The sequence below is a fragment of the Microtus oregoni genome, unplaced genomic scaffold (assembly GCF_018167655.1).
Source record: "Microtus oregoni isolate MIOR12 unplaced genomic scaffold, Mior012 000038F_ref0000394, whole genome shotgun sequence".
In the NCBI taxonomy this organism is placed as follows: Eukaryota; Metazoa; Chordata; class Mammalia; order Rodentia; family Cricetidae; genus Microtus; species Microtus oregoni.
Genome location: NW_024543097.1, coordinates 20,616,322 through 20,643,075, shown reverse-complemented (window position 1 = coordinate 20,643,075; position 26,754 = coordinate 20,616,322). Strand labels below are relative to the sequence as shown.

Below are 26,754 nucleotides of genomic sequence, written 5' to 3'. Positions count from 1 at the left end.
TTAAGATCATTCCTGGTAAGCCAGCTGGTGGGCTACAGCAGATTATTAGAAATGGGCTAGTCCAGGTGCGAGAGCTAGCCTAGAAGAGGCTAGATAGAAATGGGCCAAGTGGTGTTTAAAAGAATACAGTGTCCGTGTAATTATTTCGGGGCATAAGCTAAAGCTAGCCATGTGGGCGGCTGGGTGCCGGGGATGCAGCCCCGCCGCTCCTACTACTACAGAGTGGCACACAACGTGCTAATGAATTCCATGTAATGATACGATGTTATGGAGGATAAGAACTTTGGGGCACGTATTACTATCAAGATTTGTTGGTGTTCAAGAATCAAATTAGAATTTAGTTTCCTGGAGATAATTACCATCATCAGGACATCTAAAAGTTACCCCAAAATGACTGGGGAAAAATGAGGTAAATACACTCAGTAAAAGAGAGAAATGTAAAAAACAACTCATAATATAATATAGACTGAACCCTTTCAAAAGGGTAGTGTCATTCTTTGATTACTAGAAGTATCACCATCTCAATCTTTGGCCTGTGTGCTATGCTGTGTATTTAAACTATTATGTTTCACATCTTCCACCTACCTAATACAAATCAGTATCCTCAGGGTAGATTCAATTTATTTTCATCATGTTCTAGGGGAAAATATTTATACCTCTGACATCATTTCTCATTTTCATTTTCATATATATATATGTATATATATATATAGAAAAAAATCAACAAAGAACTACTGTAAACACTAGGAGAACCCACTTCTTCATTCACAGTACCAGACACAATAAACGTGCACTACTTTGATTGCTATTATATGCCGGAGAATTGTTCTCATTAATAATATTCAGGACTTTGCATCACATACCCCTTGGTGGCAATCTTTATTCACAAGTGACAATGATTTATTTCTCTCATATTATTTTTGCTTACTTTTATAGTTTTATTTTATTTTTTTCTTGTTTGGAGTGATGAATTTTAATTGATTATCCAACTTTGGCAAAATCAGATGTTATTTAATGGTAAACAGATACTAATGTTTTATCTGTTCTTTCATTCAAAAAATGACTATTTTTAGTCCCTGAATATTTAAGAAAAATTCCAAATATGTCCATTCAACTATCCTGTACCGTACAGGAAATGATCACTCAACAAATGCCTAATAAAAACCAAAAGAATGAATTGAACTGCTACTGAATAAAAGGCATTTCTTCAACTAATTAAGAAGCTTTCTAAAATGGACATAGTTAAATTGAATCTTGAAAAATGAGGTGTTTTTTTATCTCTTGGGAAAACAGAAAATCCTGACAAGATTTACATAAAATACACTAAATTGAAACACATCCATTTCTATTCTTTTAAAGTAAAGAAAATGTTCAAAAAGGCAAAAAATTGTCATTAAGATGTTTCTTAGCAAAGAAAAATATAGAGCTCAATAAAAATCAATAAAAAATATTTACAATAAAAACAACCAAAAAGGATGTTTTTTTACTTCCTTTCTAAACCTGCCTTGTTTCCTATATAACAAAGATAAAAGTTATATACCTTATCATTATGAAATTTTTATTAAATACTTAGTAAACATAGGTTCATATAGTATAAAGAGGTTTCAAAAGTTCTAGAGCTAAGGGTATTGACCAGCTTCAAACACCCAAAGAGCAGTCAATTATTTCTTGTTGACAGCCTGTTTAAAACCTTTGTTCAGTGTTAACTTAATAGATGCTTGGCTTGTACATCCCAAAAGATTTGGCCCAGTTTATCGTGTTAAAATATTTTGTGACATTAAGGGAATAATATAACAGAAATGAGATCAACTTAGGAAAATAAATTAGTTATGAAAAGACTTCAAATATTCACATACACATTAGCCTCTTTCTTGTAGACTAGCTATAGGCTGGAGAACACTTAATTTATGCTATTTCAACTCATTACAAATTTGTTTTGTAAGTCACACGTTATAAATTTTTAACGAGAAATAATTTTACTGTAAGTTCGAAAATGTTTTCATGGGAAGAAAGAGTCAGTCAGCAGAGGTTTTCATGCACTTATTTGTGACTAACAAAGTTAAAATGATGACAAGAGATACAAGCCCCATGACCGTTTACCCTTGAAAGACACAACTTACATAGACAGAGGTTCACTCTTGCATGTGGATAAGAAGACTATCAATAAAGCAGAAAATTGATAGTGGGTTTTTTTTATAGTGTATAGATATTATACAGGCGTATAGTCGGCCCAAGTGATATAACTTCATTTAAGTTTATATTCATGTGTGTGTGTGTGTGTATACATACATATAAACATATGTCTATGTTTATGTTTTTATTGTTTTTGGATCATCTCTCAGTAGTTGAAGGACTCTATTGATGTTCACACTCAGTCATAGGGCATGAGACTTGAAAGACTTGGCTGGATCTAACCTGAAAATCTTTTTTCTGCAATCTAGTTTTCTTGGTACCAGAAAGTACTATGCAAGCTGCCAAGAAAGACAAGCAAGATAATCCTATCCATATGAATCAAAATAATGATTATCATAGCGAGGTATCGTAAAGTATAGTAGTGATATTCAAATGTTGGTGGTAACTAACAGCTGTCTAACTGGACTTATCAAACATCAACAGTATGAAAATCACACCGGAAAATAGAAACTTGGCCAACACCCTAGTCTAGTGAAGTCATGGATCTCCAAAGAGAACCTATATAGTACTGCTTTGTTAGACTAGCAGCATTTCTTACTGCACTCTGAATGGTATCTATATGGGTAACCATGTGAAATTTCAGCTTTCTTCCCTCATCAAAGAAGAGCATTACAGAAAACCACAACTGATTTTTTTTAATATCACAGATACAGAACTCTGATATTACAGAGATAAATGGGTTGTGGGAGTTCAGTTCCATTGGATATGTCTACAACATGGGAACAGAAAGATTGTAAGCGGCAGAGGGAAAAGGCTGTTGTTATTTTGTCTACTAGCAATGACAGGAATGCTATACCTCTGACACCTCCAATGTGGCTAACGACATAATCCTGAACATTTACAATATTAGTAAACACGCTAACATGAGAAGAGGAAAATCTCACTAGGTCCACCCGCAGAAAAGGACTATAGGCAACATAATGACTACTGAAAGAGAGAATTAGCCTCTCCTGGGTATGAACTCTCAATTGGTTATCCAAAACAAAGTGGTGAGCCCTGGAAACATATGCACACAGCAATAAAAATGAACTTGATTGGCGGTATGTATGTACTTATGTATGTATATGCAAAAATAATAACAAGGGGCCATCAGTTTCAGAGGGGTGGGGAGGCATGGAAAGAGGTGGAGGGAGGAGACATCACAGAGCTTAAAAGGAGAACAAGGAAGGTGGAAGTGATGTCATTATATCTTAATTAGAAAATTATAAAGTTGAGCACAGCAGCACATGTCATTAATCTCAACCCTTGGGAGGCAAAGCCAGGCAGATCTCTGAATTTGAGGCTAGCAGAACTCATAGAATGTGTTCCACGACAGCCAGGACTACACAGAGGAATCCTGTCTTGGAAACAAACAGACAAACAAGCAAACAAAAGGCAAAACAACAAAAATTAAAACTTTAAAAAATAGATAAGTAAAAAATGTAAATTTAATCAAAACAAAAAGGAAGATATATATGTATATATACATATATATTTAAATTTAAGCATCAAAGGCAAAGAAGCAGAGACGATTAGAATAGTAATAATGTTTCAGATGCTGCAGTTAAGGTGGAGTCTAGCTTCAGAATAAAGGAGAAAGCATGAAGCTAAGGAGATCATTTAAGGACTAATTTCTCAACAAAAAAAGGATGGTAGCAGGCTGATGATGCCATATCTTTCCATTTGAAAATATTGTCTTTGAAAATTGCTGATATGTTGACAGTGCAGTGCTAAGGGTGATGAAGGAACAAGGCTACTTTATGATAAATATAATTTTTCCATGTACATTTGCCACACAACGGAATTTGAAGCTGAAATAATAATACATTAGTATGTGTGCATGTAATATACAATTGATGCTCAATAACATTCTGTGGCATATATCTACATGTAATAATTTATAATTTAGTCCATCTAGATCCTTTCTCTGGGAGAGAAAGCAACTGGAAACCTCCAGGAAGAGAAGCCATTAGTCAGTGAACTATTTCCATCTCACTGTCAAAGTTTTTAAAGTAGTTTCATACAATTATTGTTAGCTACTGAAGCAATGAATGTTGCCTTTTAATCTTTGCAGGTGAAAGCAGAATACCTGTGAATTCATAAGTAGACAAAACAATCATCTGCTATCCATACAAGATTGGAGGGTCAAATATAGCTGGATTCAAATGGGTTCTCATGGAGGATGTATGACCACATTTTTTTTTATTGTTTGTCTTTTGGGTGAGAGGCAACTCTGTTCCAGACAATAAAATAAGTCCCCACATACACCTGCCAATCATTATGACGCAAGTCAATGATAATGAAGACACAGACTATAGGTTTCAAATATGAAAATATCATACTAGATATTACCAGAGTTTGCTTTCCTTAGAAATGTTCAAAATATATTTGATGGTTAGCGATCTGAAACAGAATATATTAATTGTAAGTCTAAAAGTTAGATGCAAAGTTAAGTGCCCAAGTCATTAAAGGCAGAAAAGAGACAATACTAGCCAGACCCCTGCTTCTCAACATTTACCTAGGCAGAGTAGCATTGTGATTTAAATTCTACTTGCCCATAGTAGAACAGTCTGGGAATTGATGTTGCCTATTGCTCCTCTAGACTAAGAAAGAAAATTTTGTCTCTACAAAACACAGACATCAAGATTCTTAGAGTGAAAATTCTAATCATTAGCTGATCAGATCCTAGGGCTCTGCAAACATACAAGCTGTTGCAAGAGAATGAGACTGGAACAAAGATTGACAATTTCTAGGTAATGCAAAAAAATGAAAATGAAAAGCTGTGGTTTGTAGTAACAATAGTCACCAAATGATCAAAGATGGTAGGGATCTGTTTATTGAAGGAATATTACAATATTAAGATACCAGTATTTTTAATTAGATTAATAATAATAATTTAAAAATTACAGTCAATGTTAGTTGGTAACAAAGCCAAGAAAGGAAGTGTCACCAATGAACTGATATAAAGGCCACCAATACGGATTACAGCCCCTGTCACATGGAAAACAATATTCTTATCAGCATCCAAAATAGGAGCGAATCTATCAGCTTAATCAGCCTGTAATGTTTATGTTCCAAGGAGGAGGAACAAGAAGTGAGTCCTATTTGGTGCAACTACCTTCAGGATTAGTCCCATGTTGAAATCTACTTCTGCATGTTGCAATACTTTCTAACACAGGCTGGTACTTTCACTGCCTTATCTTACCTGCCCTGTAAATGTATGGGTGTGAGAGTGTTTAGAATCCTTATATTTTCTTCACAATCACATGCCATGTAGACACCAGTGTTTAAAGCTACCGTGGACACTCTTTACCTTCGCATTGTATATATATATATATATATATATATATATATATATATATATATATATACATATTTTTTTTCACATAAGTTTTATTCACTCAACCTAAGGATATAAGACATGACAAAAACTGTACAGATGCTAGAACTGAATAAAATTGCTTAACATCTTCAGATATGATCACTTGTTTAATTCTTTAAGTTAATAAAAAGTTAACCAAACACATGATTTGTCAGATATGTTGATCACTAATGAACAACAAATGAGGGTGTTCAATTACGTGAGAAAGCTAAACTTAAAAACATATCATTTCAATAGCACAAATAAAGAACAATAAAGACAATTTGACACAGGACAGTAGATACAAACTCACTAACTTAGCTTTTTTTTGTAACTGATAACTAATTATTAATAAAAATAGCAAAATTAATTTATGTCTTTGACAACACTACATAATAATCTTCATTCCACAAATTAAGTTATATGAAAAGGATGACTGAAAGAAGAGCTATAAGAAACTAATGTTTGTCTCTGTATGTAATAATATAATCAACATAATCATTGCCTCTGTCTTTAAACTCTGTTGTGAAATGCTACTCCAAGGTAATCAACTTTTCTTCCAATGATACAGTAATTAAATTTCTAAACCAAAATAAAGGGTTGTTTGTAAACAGCACTGCAAAGGATATGATACATAAATGGTAGACTTATCAATAATTCCTAATGTTAATATGAATTTCAAACAGGTCCTACAGGATTCTAAGTAAAAGGTTGTTACCATACTTAGAGTCTCACAAAACAGAAGGATGCTCACCTTATTACAAAATTGTGACTGTCAATCTCCTTGCCACATTCACTGTCTAGCAGAATGCCAGAATTTCCAACAACAGCACAGGTCTTAAACCTGCGGTTTTTCATTGGGGAAACTTCAGGCAGGAGGCTGTGCAGATCATGTGAAATATTTAGTGTCCGGCGTCTGTCCAGCACATAGTGTATGACATCACCAGGCTTAAAACTGCTCTTGACCACAGAGACATCACGTTCCGCATCTAAGAAACGGAGAATGTTCTTCCTATATTTGGAATGCAAGCAAAGTTTTATATTAAGAATTGCATATCTACCTGATGGGGCTATTTAGACAAAGCATGCACAATATAAACTGGTAGCTGCTACTGTTAAATCTTCAGGTGGTATTTAAATCAAGTAGATATTATCAGAAACGCATTTTTTTAAAATACCGTGTAGGGAGTTTAGAAAAATTCTGTACGTAGATATAGTATATACTTATATATCATCAAAAGTGAAGAAATCACTCCATTCATTGAAAATACACTTAAATATAATTCATTAAATAAATACAATTAGTACAGTTGGGTTTTGTACCAGTAGATACTTGGTTAGTGTTTTCAATTATCTAGAGTCTTTGCTTTTATTTAATATTGTCCTGTGAATTGAATAGCAATACTTGGCATAATTTTGAATTAGATTATAGACAGAAATACTAAATCATTGAGAATCTCCACAAAATACTTTTACCAAAATGGTACATTAAATCTGTCTGTAAGTTTTTATTTATGCTTAAAAGTCCAAGAAGTAAGATGGTTTAGGTACAGAAAGTCCTGAACAGACAGAGCATTAATTTGATGTGGAAATTGTGTTTATGTGTGTGTGTGTGTGTTTGTGCACATGCACAACACACCCTAGATAAGTAAGAACCTTTCTAAGTTTTTAAGTGTACATCTAGTTGTTTTGGCTATTGAGTTGATCTTTTCATATTGGATGTGAATGCATCTAATGGAGGAAAGTACAAGAGAAACAACTGTAACTCAGCTCATCACTGTATTTTAAAGCCCATATTTTCATTTTTAAAATGTATCCCATCCTATAGCTATGCTACAAGCTAATGATAAGATATAAGATGCTGTGCAAATATAAATATGTGCATATTCTAAGTCAGTAACAGAAAATGCAAAACTAGACAGAACTGACGGGAGGGCAGGTGAAGTGGAGCATAAGATAAAAATGTACCTGGTAAAGTGGTTGGTCTTTTAAACTTTGGAAGTTGAATGTTGTACACAATAAATTGATTGCTCATAGAAAACTGCTTTGAAAGTATTTAATTTTGTTAATTAAGATGCAAAATAGGAGAATCATACATAAAATAGCCAAGTGGCAATCAGTGAGGCAAAGGAATTTATCTATTGGAAGGGCGAACAGTCCAAAATGTGATGTTCTGCTGTTTGCAGTTCCCATATTTGACTGCACCCTGATTGGTAAGGAATGAGAGCATAAATCATAGTTGTCCACACAAGAGTGATAAAATTATATTTCTATGTAAACCTGTAGATTTGAATGATGCAAACAGGTATGGGTGAACAAATCATGGAATGCAGGACTATATTAGAATATATATTTAGAGCTCTTTTTATTGAGCTCTAAATTTTTCTCTATTCCCCTCTTTGCCTGCCTCCTCGCCGTCCACCTTCTCCCAAGGTCCCCATGCTCCTATTTTACTCAGGAGATCTCATCTTTTTCTACTACTTATATAGATTAGATCTATGTATGTCTCTCTTAGGGTCCTCATGGTTCTCTAGGTTCTCTGGGATTAGAATTTGTGGGCTGGTTTTCTTTACATTTAAAAACCACTTATGAGTGAGTACATTTGATAATTGTCTTTCTTGGTCTGGGTTATCTCACTCAAAATGATGTTTTCTGTACCCATCCATTTGACTGCAAAATAACAAATAGCATAATATATCTTGGAGTAACTATAACCAAACAAGTGGAAGACTCGTATGACAAGAACTTTAAATCTTTGTAGAAAGAAATTGAAGAAGACACTAGAAAGTGGAAAGATCTCCCATGCTCTTGGGTAGGTAGATTTAACATAGAAAAAATGGCAGTCTTACCAAAAGCAATCTACAGATTCAAGGCAAAATCCCAGCAAAATTCTTCACAGACTTCAAAAGAATGGTATTCAACTTCATATGGAAAAGCAAACAAACCAGGATAGCCAAAACAATTCTGTACAATAAAAGAACTTCTAAAGGCATCAAAATTTCTGACTTCAAATTTTACTACAGAGCTACAGTACTGAATACAGCCTGGTATTGACATAAGAACAGACAGGAGGAACAATGGAACTGAATCAAAGACCTGGATATTAATCTACACACTTTTGAACACCTGATCTTTGACAAAGAAGCAACAAATATCAAATGGAAAAAAAAGCATATTTAACAAATGGTGCTGGCATAACTGGATATCAACATATAGAAAATCGACCTATATCTATCACCATGAACAAAACTCAAGTCCAAATGAATCAAAGACCTCAAAATGAAGCCAGCCACACTGAATCTCATAGAAAAGAAAGTGGGAAGTGTACTTGAATTCATTGGCACAGGAGACCATTTTCTAAATATAACCCCAATAGCACAGACACTGAGAGAAACAATTAAAAAATGGGACCTCCTAAAACTGAAACACTTCTGTAAAGCAAAGGACGTGGTCAACAAGACAAAATGACAGCCTACAGAATGGGAAAAGATCTTCACTAACCCCGCATCAGACAGAGGTCTGATCTCCAAAATATACAAAGAACTCAAGAAATTGGTCATTAAAAGAACAAATAATCCAATAAAAAAATGGAGTACAGACCTAAACAGAGAACTCTCAACAGAGGAATCTAAAATGACTGAAAAACACATGAGGAAATGTTCAACATCTTTAGTAATCAGAGAAATGCAAATCCAAACAAATGTGAGATTCCATCTTACACCTGTAATAATGACCAAGATCAAAAACACTGATGACAACTTATGCTGGAGAGGTTGTGGGGTAAAGGGAACATTCCTGTATTGCTGGTGGGAATGCAAGATATTACAGCCCCTTTGGATGTCAGTGTGGCAATTTCTCAGAAAATTAGGAAACAACCTTCCTCAAGACCCAGCAATACCACTTTTGGGTATATATCCAAAAGATGCTCAACTATGACACAGGACATATGCTCAATTATGTTTATAACAGCATTGTTTGTCATAGCCAGAACCTGGAAACAACTTAAATGCCCTTTGACTGAAGAATGGATAAGGAAAATGTGGTACATTTACACAATGGAGTACTACACAGCAGAAAAAAATAGATTAATTTTTTTTCTTTTTTGGTTTTTTAGAGACAGGGTTTCTCTGTGGTTTTGGAGCCTATCCTGGAACTAGCTCTTGTAGACCAGGCTGGTCTTGAACTCACAGAGATCCGCCTGCCTTTGCCTCCCGAGTGCTGGGATTAAAGGCATGCGCCACCACTGCCTGGCTAGATTAGAGTAATTTTTAAAGCATAAAAAGGGATCTTCGGAAGAATTCATTCATGTTTGTAACTAACATCAAGGAAATAGACCAAGATGTACTAGCTTTTGAAGAAATTATTTAGACAAAAGCTTAGGAACATGGCATACAAAAGTCCAAGATTTTTTTTAACTGAACAGCAGCCAAAAGACAATCAGAGAAAAACAATATTAAAATGTGCAAAGTAGATGTTATTTACCAATGTGCTCTAAATGGAAGCTTTCAATTCCAAAGGGATAAAAGTCAGTGCCTGGTAGAAATATGTATGATAGAGACATATTTTTCTTCTGTACTAATATTGTCTATGCGCTATGACACTGGGTAAGTTTCATTATTAAGAACCAAACATTATAAGAATCTAGTTATTCTCCACAAATGTAGCCCCTACTATCAGAAGTGGCACCACAAAAAAAAAAAATATCTATACACATTTATTAACCACCACTGGATTGCCTGAGAGGACATAGGAAGGGAGCGTTATCTGTATTTTCACACATCTTTTCATTGGCTGTGAAGAAGGTTGTCTTGGAAATAAAGACTGCACGGATGTGGTTTAATCATCGAAGTGGGTGATGCTGCCATTTCCCTTTGAAGAGACCAAAAATGGGTGGCTGCAGATGCATTTAAAGATTGTGCTCCACAGTAACGTCTCTGGCAGCTTCAGATGAGATGATCAGAGTCTCAGGTATAAAAGACGTTTCCGTAGCTTAGAAATCCAGAAGGGAAACTCCCTTTCATAGCATCAAACTGTTACAGTTCCACGCATGTGAACAGACAAAGAGGGACTTTCCAAAATTGATTTCTTTTCTGGCTAATAGAAAATTAGAAGCAGATTAATTTCAAAATGTGTCATCAGATGCCCAAGTAAGCAATACACATGGACTTTAATTACTCTTAGGGAAAATATTTAAAAGGTGTTTTAAATGTTTGAACAAAATTTACTGATGCTTAGGTTGGCTAACTTTGGAGAGACAATGTCAGTCAGTGACATATCAGATCCTAAGGACAGTACACGTTTAAAGTTGTGTATTCTTCTAATGCTGGGTTATATGCTTAGCAAGCATTTGTTTTTACAAAGCAGTAGTTAAAAAAAAGCAAAGTACCTTTAAAAGCCATAAAAATTCCAAATCATATAGACCAATTAAAATTAAAAATAGAAAAAGCTTTTAGATAAGATTTAAAGCCTTCTGAATGCAGAATGTGCTATTTTAAAATGGAAAATTAAAAGGAAAAGATTTTGGATGACTTTAAATGATTTTTGGTATGTTTTGCTTTTTATACATTTTTATACATTTAATTCTTACTTTAAGGCTGAAATTATGCATAGGAAGTTATTGGAGATAAGATGGTTGGTAGAAGTGCACAATATGCTGACAATAATTATGGATGAACAATATTGTGGCCTAGAAGCACAAAGCTCCTTTGAAACCAGTGGGAAATGGTTAGTTTCTTCTCATTTTTAGAAAAGGCTAAAACCATCTTTATCAGATTTTAGATGCAATGAGACATAAGAATTCTCATGGATTTACTATATGTAGTGGTCACAGACTGTATATATTGAGGGAGAAATATTTAATTAGTTGAGAGTCCCTGAAAACAGGAAGTGTACTTCTTAGAATAAATTGAAAAAACTTTTAGGTTTTGTCAGAAAGACATAAATGGTTTACTTTAGAACATAATATGAATTTAATTTTGCTCAAAAGCAGAGTAAGCAAAATTGCTTCCGAAATAAACGGAAACCCAGCTTAAACTCTAAAGTTACAGACTCACAAATCAGCAAAAACTTATATTGTACATGAACCAAAACTTTGCAAACTTTCTTGCTATGTGTTCAAGCCACTACAGTTATTTAAAGACAGGGATTGTGTCTGACTTAAAAGAACAAAGGCAGGAGATTACTCAGATCTCCAACTGTCATTTGGTCATTCTAATTCAGACATTCAGACCTTCAAAGGTCTTTAGTTAAGCCAACACCTACTCACGGTGGCTGTTTTAATAGAAACTGGAAAAAAAATTGAAAATGCGTTTCATTTTCAGTGAGACTGAAATCTTAGTCACAAAAACCATTTTTTTTTTCCAGCCAAAGCTGGCTTAAACCAAAAGGTTGGTGAACTGTTAAACTGACAGGAAAGATCCTACACAGAAACTTCTCAACTGCAGTTTCAAATGTAACATCCCTTTCCATGCCGCTCATCAGTTGTCAGAGCAGCTGCAGAGGCCCAGGGGACTAATTTACTACATACTGTTTTCATCTGTGAAGTGTTAAATATAGCTAACCCCCCATCACATGCCATTCTCTCTTCTCTGTACATTTTGTCAACAATACGTGTTGTAGCAACTGAAATTCCACTGGAGCTACATTGAGGCACCAGAAAGCACTGAGTGCCATTCCTTACAGCAAGGAAACGTTAAGTGGAAAATCAAATTACCTTCTGTGTATAAACACACATACATCATAATGAAATTGATATCAATTTGTTACAGTGCATAGAAAAAAGGAGAGAGGAGAATCAGTGTTAGAACTTAGAAATTGGTGAGTACATGGTTTTGCCTGTAAAAGGAAAGATATCCCTACAAGACTAATCTGTCTAAAAGCTATCTTCCGAAGCCATTTGCCTCAAAGGTCTAAAAGAACAAAGTCCCTTTATTACTTAGTAATTCAGAACTTAGAAACATGTTACGGGGGGATGTTTTAGTACCAAAAAGAATATCCTAAGCAATCACACAAAATCAAAACTAAAATCACTCCAATATATTGAAGACATTGGTTATACACTTTAGCATTTCACACTTAGCTATAAATTTGGTAAAACTGGATGATGACAACTTACAATTTCTGTTAATTTACATCAAATAAATATCGCCTACTCCAGAAAAGAATACTCTACATTTAGTACTTAAATAGTATCATCTGCAATTTTTCCATTAAAAGACTGGCTCAGCAAAGCTCTGAATTGGAATGCCAACTCTGGCTACATGAGCTTCTTAGGCCACAATTAACATTCTCATCACTGGTTGATCACAGTCCATATGCGACTGTTGTATGTGGTGCTTATCTAGAAAAGAAATCTATAAATGTAACAGCAAGTTATTTTACAGAACTAAACACACAAATGTGCGCTTCTGCTGAGTTGAGCTGTCTTAAATGATTAAGGACTATGACAAATTAAAATAGCTCACTAATTATTGGTTGGGCTGTTTTGGGAGAGTAACTGAGTTCACTCATTTCTACACCTTTATTTAGCATTTGCACTTCTTAGTGCTTTGTATTTTTAATATATGAAAACTGAGAAAAGGAAAAAAGAAACAAAATATGTAAAATAGGTCAGGAGAAAATGCTGAGAAGAAGCTGACATTATTAAAAGCCTTATTCACAAGTAAGGAAGCTGAAATGGGTCACTTCCGAAGACAATGATATAAACAAACTATTGTTGATACAGCAAAGCCTTAGAATGTGGTAGGCACTTTGGTTGTAAATATGCTCGTAAAGTTCATGGACTCCTTAAACCTTGAGTCTTCAGAGCACAAGAAACTCCAATCTCCTTGGACAATTTTCTACCATACAATTGTCTGGTAGGTCAACACCTGATGTGTTAATGAAAGCTGCAGACCAACGGGATGAAGGACTGAACACTAGAAACAATTTATACCCCCAAAATATAGGGAAGGCTCCTATACAATTATTGAGCACTTTAATGTAAATTAACAATTTATTAGAAATGTCATTAGATCATTATAAATAAAATCGTAATTTTGAGGAAAACTAAAAAAACCTTAAAACACAATTCAACTATTTAAGACAAAACTAATTATAGGTTTTGGACCAATCATAGCATTCAAAGTAGAATATTTGTAAAACTTGAAACTTTGACAGTATCCAACTACCCTGTCACAGATGGGTTTATTAGCAACAGACTTGTAAAATCTAAGTCAAACAACAAGATGTTGTTTTCATATGCTAAATCTTTTATTACAGGTGCCAAACTGATTAATACACATTAGGTATTGCTGTTAGAAGCAACTGTGATTTTTACGAACTGTTTGCACATTCTGCAATAATGAACTTACAAATTATTACTTCCATGCAAATTTCTATGTATTAGTCAATATTTGTTCACTGTTGCATTGTTTACCTCTTTGACTGTTAAGAGAAAAAAATATGAGCATAGCAAGTACTAGCTTTTCATTCACATTATCAGCTATTAACTGAAAAAGCTCACCTTCAAAACTGCAATTGCAGCCTTCATTCATTTATAAAGTTTCAACAGAGGACTCACAATAGTCAGTTTATATTTAACACCTTAAAACTGGCTACCTTAGTAAAAAGTAAAATGTAAAATATAGGTCCCATAATATATATATATATATAATCTATTTATTAAAAATGCATGTACTGAAGTATTAATTATAGAGGTGTATTTTTCATTTAATACACTTTTTAGATTTTCATGGAAATGACACATTTTAAGCATGGCTATGCATGTTGGTTAAACTAATGCAATTTTGTTTTGTATAACTCTTTATGGCTTTCTTTTACATCCTCTATGTAGCATTACCTAAAGGTCTCCTTTCTTGCCAGATAATTTTTCTTTGGAGTCATGATTTTAAATAACTTTTCTTTTTAATCATTTTTTTCTTTTCTCTTACAATCAACTTCTGAGACTTAATGTAATGCTCCTCATTCCTAATAATTATTTCATTGCTAACTTATATTAGATTCCAATGCAGAGCTACCTATGGGAGACACCAAAAGAGATACTACTCTATAGGTATTACAAGATGACAAAAATGCCAAGCTGATGAATAGATGAGACCCTCACTTTTTAATCAGTCAGTATTTCATCAATGAATAATTAGCGTTTTGCAAAAAAACACTGAAAACTGATGATTTTATGTATATGGATATGTTCTCTAAAGCTTCTTGAGTTCCTAATTACCAAAATGTTCTAGTTTAGGCATACCAACCATAGCAATGGTGCAATGAAATTATAAGGGAAAAAATGAGATTCTTACTTCCTCCATGCATAGGAATGTCTAGCCCAATTCTCTCATTAACTTTGGGTTGAAATAAAAGAGAGTGAAATGGATATAAGGAGTCATTGGAGTTTGCTTCAATAGTTAATGCTTGCTTAAAATGTGAGTCTGGTAAAGAATAAGTCAGAACTTCAGAAAGTTTATTTGCTGATTTTATACCCTTTTTCACATGAAATTATACAGGCATGAACACTGAATAAATCAAACCAATCTATACTTAAAACAATAGGAATCAAGGAACCTCTGTTCCATGCAGTTAAATGTCAAACCAGAATGAAGTCTCAAAAAAGAAAAGTTATGAAAATGATTTTTAAAATGAATGTCCGTCCTGATCAATTGAGTAAAAACAGGCTAAAGGTTAGTACTTTGCTCAATATTTTATTCTACTGATAATAAGATAGTATATTTGAAAGTCCATCATCCTTGAAAATTTGACTATGCAAAGATTTTATTTCTTGGTTCCACATTCTTCCATGAGGAACATTAAATATAACTGATTCACTTTTTCATTAAGGATTCATACTTAAGCCATAAATCAAGTGTCCAATATAAGTTTGCCAAACCCAACATATTTAAGATCATGATGTGAAATTTGGGGGGCTTATTAAAGAAACTCACCTTATCTCCAGGACTAAGGAAGAATTGATTTTCCAGCCTTGTACAGAATGTTGGAAGATGGTTGAGCCAGCCTTCCGAATGATTTTATCAGAGCTGTTGACAAGCGACCTGCTCAAACACAATTCACCATCTCTGAAAGAAAACAAAGAGGCAAGCTGTGTGAGAATTAGAAGCACTTTGCATAAGTGTCATCATACACAATTATATTTACATTAGTGATAAAAGATTGTATATTATTTTCACAAGTTAGAAGGGAGGAGAAGCATGAGGGGGGATATTCTAGAAATTAAGTGATGGATATTATCCCAGCAAACTTCTACATAATATTTTAGAACAGAATCTGTCTTTCATATAAGACAGACCTCAGGACATTTGAAGAAAAACAATTCCCATCAAAGCTACAATGCCATCTAGCCCCACACCCACTGCCTACATAATAAGCAGTGTGATATTTGGTCAATGACTCTGTAAGCCTAGGACTTTGGCCACCAAGATTCATTTTGTTTCAGAGAAGGTAAAGGTAAAGTTTCATATAAAAGTACTGAAAATACTTTTTACTGAGGACTACAGAGAAAATCTTATGCATAGCAGATCTGTCCATGTTCTTTTTTTTTTTTTTTTTTTTTTTTTTTTTTTTTTTTTTTTTTTTTTGGTTTTTCAAGACAGGGTCTCTCTGTGGTTTTGGAGCCTGTCCTGGAACTAGCTCTTGTAGACCAGGCTGGTCTCGAACTCACAGAGATCCGCCTGCCTCTGCCTCCCGAGTGCTGGGATTAAAGGCGTGCGCCACCACCGCCCGGCTGTCCATGTTCTTGATAGCATGCAGTGTTTGCTCTGTATTCTTGTGTCTTACCTTAGCCTTATGGCAAACAGCAATAAGATTATTTAATAAGCGATGACTGTGGAGATTGTGCATTTTCTCTCTAACAAAGTAACTTTTCAAACATTGTTGAAGTGCCGATTTAAAAAGAATTGTTTTCTAACATCATAAGGATGAGATTCCCAGGAGACAGAGAAGAAAACTCATTCTGTTCGTAATCTAGTGCTGTTGTATTGTTGTAAAAGTAACCACCTCTATTAATTAATGTTCTCTAGTAAATAGTTTACCATGTGAACTGGTGATTTTTAGGGTTTTGGTGGTGTTACAATGGCGATAGACAGTGTTTTGTTTTGTTTTGTTTTGACCTGTAGAACTAAGCAGTTCACCTTTGAAAAGATATTTGTCTTTCTGATTCTTATAAATGATTCAGAAAATTAGAAGGACATTCACTATTGCAGAGGAAGAAAAAGCTTAGCTCTTTTAATATTTGTACTGGTTATTTACTGTAACTACGAAACAATTTTTTTTTGCCTCTCAATAGCATTACTAAAAAGCAACCTGACTGTTAAAATCACAAAGTCTGAATGTGTGTATATTGCCTAGATAATTTTCCCTACCAATAGAAACATAGCCTTTAACAGCTGTTGGAGAATTCTCAAACTGGACGCTTGTTGTTTGTTTCTTGCTTTGCATTATTTTGTTAATACGTAGTTTTAATTTAAAGCAACCCACTGTGCTGTTTTTGAAATCATGAAAGCCACTCCTTCTGAAATTTGGAACTCTATAAAAATTAATATTTTACACAGTTCTACTGATGAAAATGACACATTTGCATGTCTGTGCAAGGATAATGATAATCATTTTGCAGGGGTCACTTAGGATGTTAGGAAACAGAGTATATTTTTACTAAGCAGTGATCCAGTCATTAATTTTCATATTATACTTTTAGTGATAATAATTACATGTTAGTGAAAATGTGGATGTGCACAAAAGTTAACCTTAGTACTTTGGCATGCACCTTTAAGGAGGCATAAATTATCATTATTTTCGTGGGAAGAGACAAGGATCTTCACTCCATTAATAGCTGTAAATTTTTCTTTTTTCTACTACAGATTGCAAAGATTAGGATAATAATTTTCCAACCAATATGTTTTCATAGAAGTAAAATTGCACATGAGATTGAATTTTTAGAATTTATGTCTTATTATGGCACTTAATCGCGGGTGTATTTCTACCTGTTCAGTGGTTTTCATAATGATATAGTTGGTTCTATGGAGCCTTATCAGAACTTCTAAAATCAAAATTCAAACAGCAATTTTTAAAACGTAAAAGTCTGCTTTCTGTGGACACTATGCCACCACAGCGCCTCACTGCTTGAACTGCTTCTGTTACCTTGGTGATTGGCCACATATCAGGTTTTTGTCATTGGAAAGAACCTTGAAGGGAAATGGGTGGGTACAAGTCCTCAAACTTCTCTTTTACGCTGAGAAGAGTCATCTGAGCCTAGAGAGCATACTTTTTCTTTTTTTCTGCAAAGCTAGACAGGTCCCAAGAGATGTTTTTGCACATGATGTTGGTTTCGCTCTGTCTTAGTGCAGACTACCTGCCCATGAACTCAAGGCATGATGATGGATATTGCCACCCACTGGTTGCTTCTCTTTCTAGTTTGGACATGTCTTCTGAACAGCTGCCCTGGAAACATTTTTTGTTTGCACAGAGATATCTCCCAAACATCCAACATGCAATTTTAAAAGGGAAGAGACTAAAGATGTCAAAGAAATTACTCAGTTCTAAAGATTGTAATTTTCCAATATTCCTGTTTATTGTGCTGCAAAAAGTGGACAAAGATGATACTATATAACATCCACGGTTAAGGGATGCTCTTATTTTTGTCACTTAATATCTACAAATCTTTGGTTGGTGTCTTCTCCTTGATATGAGTTTTCAGACTTTGCAAATCTTTATTTCTTCAGTGCTGATATACAGGACAAAGGTGGTTAAATATGCTTTTGGATATTAGGTCTCTACAGCCAAGTGCCATCCCACTGAAGCGCCTAATGACTACTTATCTTTGGAATGAATGTGACTAGATTAAGCTTCCTCATTATTTTAAACTTCTAAAAGTAATATCAAACTAAGTTTAAATCCAAGCAGCGGGTATTTCCACATTTTATTCCTAGAGTGTCAAATAAATAAAGGTAAGATATAGTGTAGTGTAATTAGAAAGATAATGTATGGTGTAAAGTGGAAACCACGGAATGCTGATTTCCAAAACCACCATCTACCTTTAAACACATCGAAACTCACTTGCCCTATGCATAGTCTAAGTACCAGTGTTTAACTTTCCTCTCAGCTTTATGAATGCCAGAAGTCAAAACTGTTGATAATTTAGTAATCTAATGTAAGCAGACTTAAGGGGGGGGGGGGAGATGTGCAATGACCAAGTATGCTTAAGTCTTATTTTAGACAGCCAAGCAAGTTCTGGGGAATCTAATCCAAACAGACACCTCTACACCATTTAACTTTGTCACACTTGCGAATTCCTTCCTCATGTGCATGTATTGCATGTGGACATCTGCAAAGCCATTTCCAATGTATTCTGACAAACATAGAAAAAGTGGGAAAGTGGGACAAAGAGTGAGGCCGCACTGATTGCTTGGGGTCTGCTACAGGAGGAAGGGCTGAACAGACACTGCCTTGCTGGGAAATTCTTATGGGGACGGACGGGGACATTGACTATGAACCCAGAGGAACGTAAGGTTAAAGGACTAGGTTGACACTACGGCCCACCTGCACGGCATGCAGTGCCCCCCAAAGGCTGTGCACTGCCTCTGTGACTTCACTTCTAAATGAAGCCCCTTGGCTCTCTAAGTCACCTCAAAAGTGGTCTCTCTCTCATAAGCTTGCAGGGAGAAGAGAGATGAGTTAGCTGAGAGTCAGCTGTTCCACCAGAGGCAGGGCTGGGGAGTTGAAAGAAAAGCATGTGCTTTTCTCCCATAATGTTTCATTCTGGAGGAAAGGGGAACGAATGTCCAGAGACAACAGCTTCCCTGCACTGCTCCTGACAACACTGGCTCCACCTTGTGCTACTGAGTCTGGAACTCCTGGGAGTCAGAATTCCTCCAGCACGTGTGTGTGTGGGGGGGGGGGGGGGAAGGGGGATCTCCATAACCAGACCCCCGTTTTGTTCTGAAAGGACTGCAGTTGCCGGCTTTATTTAAAGAGGAGGAGCTTTGAGCGTGAATTTTTTGTTTGACTGTCACAAAAGGTTCACTCCTTTCACAAACGATGCACCCTCCGATCCGTTTCCTTTTATCCTGCTCTGGCTTGCTAGTTCTCTGAGAGGAAAGGCTAGACACGAGGCACACCTCTCTTCCTGTTTTGTTAACTCAAGTGACTGCCTCAGTCTTTTTCAAATGATCTGGGACCAAAGAGGGCAAAGGGTGCAGGCCAAGGCTTAGTAGAGCTACCCAGCCACGGTGCGGGGGCTGGAGGTTCCCCACCTCCGTTTAGTGCCTCCCAGAGCTGCGCCCACCCGCCAAAGGTTTCCAGAAAAAGGCCACAGAAGACGTGTCACTGTGAAACGCGGAACGTCCTGAATCTGTTATTCCCCCCCCCCCCCCCCCCCCAGGGCACTGGGGTGCATGCCTTCTCCCAGGAGGCAGTTTACCCAAGCTAGGAAATGATTCCTTCCTAGTATTTGGAGACCCTGCTCGTCGCCACGCCCACTCCTGCTCACCAGGGTCTCAAACCACTGGAGTCCTGGGGAGGCTTGGATGCTTTGTCTAGGCTGGGGCTCATCTTCCGAACCCATCAGTTCAGAAGGGAACAAAGAGCCTCTACTCACAAGCCCCAGCCTCCGCCTCTCCCAGGAATTCCCACGCGTGAGTTCACCACCTTCAAGACCCCTTCCTTTGTCTGCCTGGCAAAAACAGGTCTGCTGGGGATGCCCACACCCCTCCCAATTTTTTCTTTCCCACCATTGACGTGGATTTTCAAACCACCCACTTCTGTGTAAACGACCTCACATGGGTCTTTTATTTATTTATTTATTTATTTATTTATTTATTTATTTTCTTTTCTCTGATACAGACCTTGAATAGGTTTGCTGAAGCATAAGGACCATTCAGCCTCCTCCTTATTAGCTTTCCTTTCTCCTACAGTCCCCTTTGAATGTGGTACTGTTAGGCTAGCTTTGTACAGACTGGCAAGTCCTTCCGCGAGGATACACCTGCGTCTTGCTCACTTAAATGCGACTGATTACTCATAGAGGAGCAGGGATATTAAGAAAAGAGCTGCGTAAAGTTTCACAGTATGTGTGTTACCAGCCCCGTGTCCCCGCGCAAACAAAAATGGCAAGCATCCTTCTTCGTTTTAAAAATGTCAGAGACAATTTAAAAACAGAAGGAAATCTCAGTCAGGGCAGTTTCTTTCCGACTGCGGAAACCTCCGGGCTAGGAAGGATTTCCGAAACAGGACTTTTAACAGAGTTGACAAGGAGGATCATATCCTCAGAAAAAAGCTTCCAAGTCAGTCAGAGACACGAAGTTACAAGGAGGTCTGCTCCCCAGAGACTTCAAAGGCTGAGAGGCCAGATGAGAGAGGAAGGAAGTGTGATATTTACAGAACTTAATGGGGCGGAGATTTTGAACACATCTTGACAAACTCAAGAAAGAGAAAACAGACTGTGAAGGCATAGTGCCCTTCTAAAACAGAAACCACGAAACTCAGGAGTTTTATCCGTGGAGAAGCAAGTAAGGTATCATCCTTATTGGCCCTGTAATTGCTAATTAAAAAAAGAAAGAAAGAAGCCAGATCTCACAGGCGCCTCCCACCACCACCAAAATCAAAAACAAACAAACAAGGAAGAGTAAAGAAGAGCCATTTCCTCTTCTGTGAACTTAAACTTCTGCCTTTCGAGAAAGCCGCTTTTTATAGTATTTTCCTAGACTGGCAGGACACAGAAGGGAGGAAAGACAAGGACTCAATGAGTAAAGACATCTCCTGAGTTCCGCTCAAACATTAAAATGACAAGGGCACACGTTCTTTGTTGACACTTCTGCAGTGACTTCTTTGGCAAGCGGCACCCTGTGCCAATATATCTGTCACCACCACCACCATCACCACCACCACCACCACCACTACCGCACAGGACAGGACAAGTTAAACTCATACAGGAAACAGCATGGAACCCCTTATCTCCACACACACACACACCTCCAAAGAGCCATTGTTATTTAATTCATGGCACTAGCCATAAAGAAGCTCAAACCAACACACACAGCTATCCAAACATCACTCTGTGCCCATTTCACCATGGCTTGACTGTGTCATATCCTGAACACGCATTTACCCGATGAGTTGCGTCTCCTGGTGCTCCTCAGTTCTTGCTATTTCTTTTGTCTTATAAAAGATCAGAAGTAGACTTATAGTGCAGATGGTCCACCGTTTTCTAATGGAGCGCATCTTGGGTGCCCGGGAAAGTCCTGGTTGCCCCAGCTCCGGCACCTTCTCCTGGTATAAAGGCTCCGTTTTGGGGAAATAAGCGAGGGGAGAAATCTGAAAATTGCGAAGGGAGCGTGGAGCCGAGATCCCAGAATCAGGTCGCTAGGATGTTCTGCGGTGGAGCTCTCTGGGCTCCCCAGCGCTGCCCAGCGTCCTGCCGCGCAGTTTGCACTAGCCAGGCCAGGGTCGCTAGGCGCCGTCTCCCCGGGGCTCAGGTTTCTTTTCAAATGTGACACCTTGTGCATAGGAGGTGGCGGTCGCTTCTGCAGCTGGGCTGGGGGCGTCACTGGCCCTTTCCTCGCCGTAACAGGGAACTGATAAGCAAGGCCAGCCAATCACCGGGCTGAGGGGGCGGAGGCTGCTGTTGCCTTGCGTTGCTGGCGGCAGCTAGGAGAGTAACGTCGTGGGCTCGGTCTGCACTATGCCGGGGGAGGAAGCTCACTGTCGCACGCGCGCGCGTTCTCGCGCACATACTCAAAAAACCAGAGACACACACAGACACACTCCTACCGTTTCCTAGGACGCCTAAACGACAACACGGATCCACGAGCGTCCGGACTATCTGACTACATCAATGTAAAGAGAGTGTCGGATCTGAGAAAGAAGAGACACTCATCCCACCGGAGGAATGCCATGGATAGGACTAGGGGTGGGATGAGAAAGGAGCCTGTTACGGAAAGCGTGTTTGCTAAACATACATGATCGCACTAGCGAATAAACCTGTCCGATGTAGAGTGACATCCAGCAGGGAAGTAGAAGGAGGACGTTCATTATTTTAGTGCACAGCTCTGTCTGGAAAATACAAATATACACGGGAGTCAATGAGCTGGTCTCGGCCAGAATGGGTGTGTAATGAGGATCCCAGCTCGAGGTTTACGGTAAGCCAGTGAAGTCAGAGGTGGCCTTATGAACGTTACGGGTATTTATGTGACCCTCTCGTTGTCATTTGGAAACTACTCACGAAGAAGCGTAGGGAAGTCCACTGCCATTTAAACTTAACTGCAGAGAACCAGGATTCAGAGAAAAAGCAGCGACCTCTGGACTGGACTCAGGCACACCCACAAACATTCTCAGTCCAAGAGACCAAGAACGGAAGGGTTGAACGCAGGACCGGCAGACACGTCTTGAAAATCGAACTCAAGTGTTTTGGCCACTGATTTTCACCCCTCCTCCCATTTTCCTTATCCCTATTGTATTGTGCAGCTGGCGCGCTTTCTGAGTTTCGTGTGTGTGAGCACCTCTCCTTCCTAGTTTCCGGCACATCCACGTGAGCTGACTACAGGGGCTTATCACACGTACCATCTGCACTCTTCCTCAACTGGAGACAGAGCCTGGAAGCCAGACTCCTTCCTATCTGTGTGCCTTAGCCCCTAGATCCCTGAGGCTCTGACGTCTGAATTCCTGCTCCTTAAGACTGAGCATTGCCACTGGTAGTCCTTTAGGCAAGCCATTAAGTTTACACTTTTCTCATCAGGAAACGATGAGGCCCACCACCAGGACTTGGCCATTCTTGGACTGGAGGAGGAATTCTGAGTAACTCCTGGGGAAGCAAGAAATGGAAACACATCACTCTCTTTCTTAAATTCTGGGGTTCCAGAAGTTCAGAGATAGAGTTTGCCCAGCTGCCGAAGTTTATAAATAACATGAGAAAGCTTACTGTAAGACCTGGGCTCCTGGCTGATGCATGTCAGTCCCTATTTGAGGTTTACTAAATTAAAAATCTCTCAAATTTTGAGAGCCTAATCTCACCAACACAGCCAAGCAAAGGGCTGACTCTAAGAAAGCACCAAGGAGCAAGTCATTATGAGCCTTTATTGACACTATAAGTGGCCTGCCAGGAGCCTTCCTAGTTTATTGATGTCTAGGCAAATCCTGCTTGCCTTAATGCATTTTTGTTACTTAGACTTCTCAACTAGCAGCAGGGAGAAGCATAAAAGAGTTTCTTATTTGAGTTAAAGGAAAGGTATTGTGGGGATTTGTCTATGTAGCAATAAAAAAAAAAAACACTACAAAATAAAAAAAAAACTTCTGTTTATTGAAAGGCAAATTATTTTTACATGAATATGTGACTAAACTTTTTCTATATTAATTCATTTTTCACATAAAAACCCATTTAAAATCTTTTATTTCTTGTTTTTTTATATGTTGCCCTTTTGTTATTTCCATACAAAAGAAGCAAATATAATGTGTCCAATCAAGAAAGACCTTGACTTTAGCTAGAATGCACAACCATAAATTTAGTTTACAAATCAGCAAAAGTCTATCATTGTTTTCAGTTCATCATCATTCTTTGGCTAGCATAATTTATTTCATATTCTTTTGCATTCATTGCCATGGTTTGTAGCCAAGCATGGATGTTTTTTATTTTGTTTTGTTTTGTTTTGCAGTGGACAACAAGTACTATTACTTAATCTTCAATTCGTAATAGCTAATTTGAATGTCCCATGAGAGGACATGTTCGTTTTTAAGAACCATTTTAATTGCTTAAGGTACACATTTTAATTATCTATAGACCCTTGTTTCAGCCTAGGAGTTCTGTGGTTCTTGCTCTTACTACTTTTTATTACATAGCACTTTGAGATGTTAAAAATATACAGAAGCACTACCCCATCCGCATTTTGGTATATCCTACTCTATTACCTGGCTTTTTACTTTTTTTTAAAAAAAAATGTCTTTTTGCTTTGATTCTCTGGTTGAATATGATGACTGGTCCTGCCTGATGGGAAGAGAGTGTGTGTCAGACCAATGTTCGTCAGTACAGCTTTCTTTGTGAATAGGGGAACTTCACTGGGTGATTGTTTGAGTCACTACCTCTAAAAATATCATTAATGGTTATAATTTTTAAGTGTGCCTTTTCAATCTTCTTTCTTGCTCCTGGGCTAGTCTACTTTTCATTTCTTCTTTTATGAACTTTTCCCCTCACATTTCCCAACTGAAAAAAAAAGAATTAATTTCTTTTCTATGTACTTCCTTTTCACATAATTCTCAATACATCATATTAAAATCTAAAGAAAAAATTATAACACAAAATTTCAAGACCAAAAGATCTATTTCTTTTGAAATCTGAATATATATTCTTATGACTTCTTTATCAATTCATAATGAATAGCTTTGGAAAAAATCGTGTGATGGTTTATACAATGTCGAATTACATTTCATTGTTTTTAAGAAAATAAATTTCGTAAACAAAAGGACATTTTAATGGATTTTACAATATGATTTGTATACCCTAATAAAAATAATATTATGGTTATTATTAGCTGGCATGATATTGGTGGTATAGTATGCAAAAGACTTGCTCTCCTGAAAAGTGTGTTGAAATTAAATATATGCATTTACCTGTATCTACTCATCACATATACACGCGCACACACACACACACACACACAAACACACACGCATTGCATTCCCTATAGTACTTTTTTCCAAAAAATAAGCTAAAATTTTTAGCCAGACTCAGAGCAGTAAGAAGACCCAACTGGTAAATGTATTCACCTAGTTTCAACAAAGGAGTTGGATCCTGGGGATCCACACAAAAGATGTAGAGAATAAATTTCTGCTGGTGGTCCTCTGACCTCCACAATGGCATGTACACACACACACACACACACACACACACAACATAATACATATTACAATTAAGAAAAAACAGACTCTCCTATTCTTAGAGTGACAATATTGTGGAGTTGATTAGCAATTGTCTTCTCTCATTATTTATACCTTTTGTTTATTCCAGAACTTTTATTTCCCACTTTTATTTACTGAAGTTGGATTGGTTCACATTTAAATGTACAAAGCAACCAATTTTATTAAAGATTACAGAGTTTAGGCTTGGCCTGCTATTGTACTAAGATTCTGAAAATCTCAATTTTTGAAAAGTAAGAAATTGGACAAATGAAAAAATCTTTCTGATAAAAAAGTTTGAATTTCAAGCATAGAAATGCCTGATCCATCAGTAAAGGAATACTGCTGGTGAAGATGGATCAATAGACACTCATTGGAGGGAGCCTTTGAGAATAAGAGAAAAATAATGAGTCCATTTTACGTCTGACCTATAACTCCCCCACATAAAATAAATAATTGATCTTTCCTCTCTATTACCACAATCATAATTCCCTATATCCCACTTGAAAATCTGTCAATAGCTATAGATATCATATGTATTGTGGTTAGGCACATCATTCTCACATCCATCATTTATGTGCTTATGATGATTTATATTAGCTGTAATAACAATCCTACTATTAAACAAGCATTATAAAATTGAGTCGCTATACAAGGAATATAAAAATATCATGACTTTTAATGTATGACCTAAATGTACAATTATTTATTTCTCCAAAACATGCTTTAGAATATGATGTAAATATGGTGGATTTATTCACTTTTAATCTTCTTGACAAAAGATTACATCTACAGTGAATTCTTAAAAATGAATGCTCATTGTAACATTATATGTAAAGTATTATTAAAATTGCCCCAGAACTGACAAAGATGTCAGAGTGTATATGATCAGCGGCATGGAACCTACATGTTTGCACCAGGGGGTTTTGCAAATGAAGGTTCTTATTTAATACATGCTGAAGTCTCTTGAAAGAGGAAATCAATGTCAGAAGTATCAGCAAACTGCTCCCTAGACAGTATTATAAGCTAAAAGAAACAGCATTCTGTATAAAAAGGGATTGATAAGAAACAAATTTCTGATATGTTTTCGTGAAACCTGAGGAAAGAAAATTTAACGAAGACTTGTAGCGTTGTTTGTGTCCTTGGAGCCTAACATTGATTTTAAGGAGAACTCCCACTGTGGGTTTGGGAACACAGCATTCATTGTTAACAGGTTCCAGTCACAGGAAACATACATCTTTGTGATCAAGCAGTGCTGATAACTGTCAGTTAATTTTGAAAAGAGAGTGGATATGTTCCCTAACAGGGCAATAAAACTCCTAATAATAAAAGAAAAACTA

The 26,754-nt window shown here is 36.8% G+C and overlaps 1 protein-coding gene across 1 annotated transcript in view; it reads right to left on the bottom strand.

Annotated features, from left to right (window-relative positions):
- Positions 1–22,065, bottom strand: part of St8sia4 (ST8 alpha-N-acetyl-neuraminide alpha-2,8-sialyltransferase 4) — a 98,582-nt gene extending 76,517 nt beyond the window's left edge. Inside the window, 4 exon segments of the mRNA XM_041632005.1 lie at positions 6,288–6,545; positions 15,469–15,600; positions 21,639–21,840; positions 21,843–22,065. Of these exon segments, the coding sequence (XP_041487939.1) occupies positions 6,288–6,545; positions 15,469–15,600; positions 21,639–21,840; positions 21,843–22,035 (785 nt within the window). The 5' untranslated portion in view covers positions 22,036–22,065.
- Positions 22,066–26,754: the final 4,689 nt, after the last annotated feature.